Source organism: Eimeria mitis, genomic scaffold (genome assembly GCF_000499745.2).
Source record: "Eimeria mitis Houghton genomic scaffold, Emh_scaff1568, whole genome shotgun sequence".
Classification (NCBI taxonomy): Eukaryota; Apicomplexa; class Conoidasida; order Eucoccidiorida; family Eimeriidae; genus Eimeria; species Eimeria mitis.
In genome coordinates, this window is record NW_013569806.1 from 7,411 (window position 1) to 10,589 (window position 3,179).

General features: G+C 45.1%; 1 protein-coding gene across 1 annotated transcript; it reads right to left on the reverse strand.

Moving 5' to 3' along the window:
- Positions 1–1,957: 1,957 nt before the first annotated feature.
- On the reverse strand, positions 1,958–3,008 carry EMH_0039660 (uncharacterized protein; the record flags this gene model as incomplete). Its single annotated transcript, XM_013495424.1, has 2 exons — positions 1,958–2,002; positions 2,184–3,008. The coding sequence occupies 2 exons, from the start codon at positions 3,006–3,008 to the stop codon at positions 1,958–1,960; spliced, it is 870 nt and encodes a 289-aa protein (XP_013350878.1).
- Positions 3,009–3,179: the final 171 nt, after the last annotated feature.

The following is a 3,179-nucleotide window of genomic DNA, read 5'->3' on the forward strand; positions in this document are numbered from 1 at the left end:
GGTTGCAGATACGCATTGATATCAGCTTGGAAAGTTGCTGGTGCCCCTTTTAGACCGAAGGGCATGACCTTATATTCAAACAATCCTTGTATTGATCTGAATGCAGTCTTCCATCTATCCTCCTTAGCCATTCTTATTTGGTGAAACCCTGCCTCTAGATCTAAAGTTGAGAAATACGACGCCCCTCCTATCATCTCTATTACAGTTTGCACACATGGCATAGGAAACTCAGTCGCAATAGTTAGTGCATTCAACGCCTGATAATTTATCACCATACGCATTTTCCGTTCCCCTGAGCCACCATCTCTTTTCCCACCATAATTGTCGGTGCGCAGATAGGGGAGTAAGTCGGGCCTATCCATCCCTTTGCACAGAGCCGTTCTATCTCCTTAGAGTGATGTATCAGATGGTCTGGTGGCTTATATATTTATATATGGGCGCTCTTGTCGGTAGTTTCCCGGGGATAAGTAAAATTCGGTGATCAAAGGGCCTTTTGGGAGGCAACCCATCCGGAAGGCCATCAGGAAATAAAGACCGATACCGCTTCAACAGCTGAACCACTTGCAACGGTAAACTTCGGGCCTCAGCACCTTCAATCCACTTGTCAAACTCGGTAAATTCCAGAAAGGCATTGGGCCAAGGTGATTCTTCCTTGTCCTCATAAACTTCTTGTTTTCCCTGTCTATTTGCAGTTCGTTTCCACTCCCTTGTATTCGCTGTCCGTCGCAGTATTGCACATATTATATATCCCTGTTTCGCAATCGACCCTTGCCTGTTTAGATCGATCTCAGTTTCAGGCAATTCGGCAATACAGTTTAAGCCCTGTATCGCGCCCTTCAATTCCTTAGCATTTTTCCTAGCCTGATCTATTACTTCCTTTATTTTTATCCTTCCTGACTTCCTATGTTTCACTTTGTATCTCTTGCTCGGTGCACGTAAAAATACTGCTGCCTCTTCCGCTGACATCTTAGATACTTGTTTGGCTAACTCCTCATATGCCAGGTCCGCATCTGTTTTATCCGACTCTCCTTTTCTCGTAGATTCCATTGGCCTTTCTCCCTCTCCTCGTAACACGGGTAAATTACACATTCTTCCATTTACATACGTTCTAAGTTTATCCGCTCCAAAAAACCACGCTACCTTGTACCTATCAAGCCAATCAATCCCTAGGATCACAGCGTATGGCACCTGTCCTATTAGGAAATTTCCCGTAAAACATTCGCCTCCACATAATATTGCCAATCGCGGCACCTCACTGTGTATTTTAATGATTTCTCCGTTAGCAACAGTAAAGGAATACTCCTCTGTCAAGGCTCTCGTTCTTAGCCCTAATCTTTCTACCACAGACGGTTGAATAAAACTCCTTGATGCCCCGGTATCCAATAAACCTTCGCATCGATACCCTGTTATCTCCAACGGTAACACTGCTGTTCTACCGCCACTACAAACTCTACATAATGTCCCGTGATTGTCCGCTGATCCATCTTCCTTCCACAACCAAGGCGGTATAATTATATCTTCTCCCTTTACCGTCTCTACTACCTCCCTCTTCCTCCAAAATTCACACTCATCCGTTCCGCTCCTGTTCTCGCCTTGTTGTTCTCTGTTCCCGTTCAACAACAATACCCGCCTCCCAATTCGCGTTATTGGTTCGTTCCCGTTTAATCCGTTATCTACTCTTGCTCGACCACATCGTTGTACCGGGTTGGAGATCTCAATGGCACTGGGGCTCGTAACGACCTGGCCCACTCTGCCAATACTATGTTCCGGCCTAGAACACTTGTCTCCTTCAATGCCTAGGCCTTCTCGTTTAATCGATTTGTTCCCTCTTTCAACTCAGTGCTCGTCCCCATATTTACTCTCTGACTTCCAACCAATATTCGTCGTACTGTTGCACATTCTCTTGCATAATGGTCCTTCCCTCCGCACTTAGAGCAAGTTTCTCCTCTCCTTCTCATTACTCCATTTCGCAGAGGGCAGTCCCTTCCCATGTGTCCCCTTCCTGTACACTCGTAACAACGAATTACGTCTCGTTCCCCTTCTGTAGCTACTCTGACCGATGGGGTAAACCTTCGCGATACACTATTTGAGTCTTCCGTTTTGCTATTATTTCTATCTCCGTCCACCTTAGGGCTGCCGTCTGCCGTGGCCTGTGGCCCTTCCACACCCTGCATTTCTCGTACCGTGCGTTTTCTCTTTGACCGCCAAGCATTCATCGGAACTATGTAATCTCTTAATGCCTTTGCTGCTTCATGCCAAGTAGGAAATTCCCTCTTCCCATGTTCCGTCAACTTATCTCCAATGTCCTCGGGTAATCCCGCAAGATAAAACATAACCAATTCCTCTTCTGGCAACTCTTCTCCTGTAATCACTATATCCGTAAACGCATTTGTATACTCATTGTAGTCTCCCTTCCATACGTTTTCCTTCATCTTAAATATCATGCTATCCCGTGGTAATACGCGGAATCTCTCACAGAGCCTTTCACCCACTAGAGACCAATTTGTCATGTCTATCCCTGATCTATATACATAGTCCCACTGCTTGACTGCCCGTCCGGTTAAATACTCCCTCACCAGTAATCCCCATTGATCCTCTGAAATCTTCATTTCTCGAAACTCTTGCTCCGTCAGACTAAGAAAAGTCCTCATATCAGCCCCATCTTCAGTCGCGGCCATTTTCGATCGGAATATTTGCTCTGCTACCGATTCGCTCTGATTCCTCAGGCATTCCCCTATCCTTTCTCGACTCTTCACCCTCATTTCCTCAGCTATAGCTCGTCCTTCATCTCTCATTTCTCGGAAGAATGAAGCTATTTCCTTCTTCCAATCCGTTATCAACTCCACGTCGCTCGGCATCACGCCGGTCCCCTTCGCATCCGTCCCTTTTCTCTCCGCCACCTTGTTAGTCTTTCCTTTTGCAGAAGTCTCCTTTCTTGACTTAGATTTTCGCGTTTCCGAAGTAGTTTCTTTGACCCTTTTTGTTGTGACTGCCTTCTGATCTGCCATTTTCTTCCGACTATCGAAACGGTGGAGGTAGTCCCTGCTGTCGTTGTTTCAGTCTTTTCCCCTTTCGTCGTACACGATCCTCCGGGTATTTGGTGAAGAAGAAAAATTTTTTTTTTTTTTTTTTTTTTTTTTTTTTTTTTTTTTTTTTTTTTTTTTTTTTTTTTTTTTTTT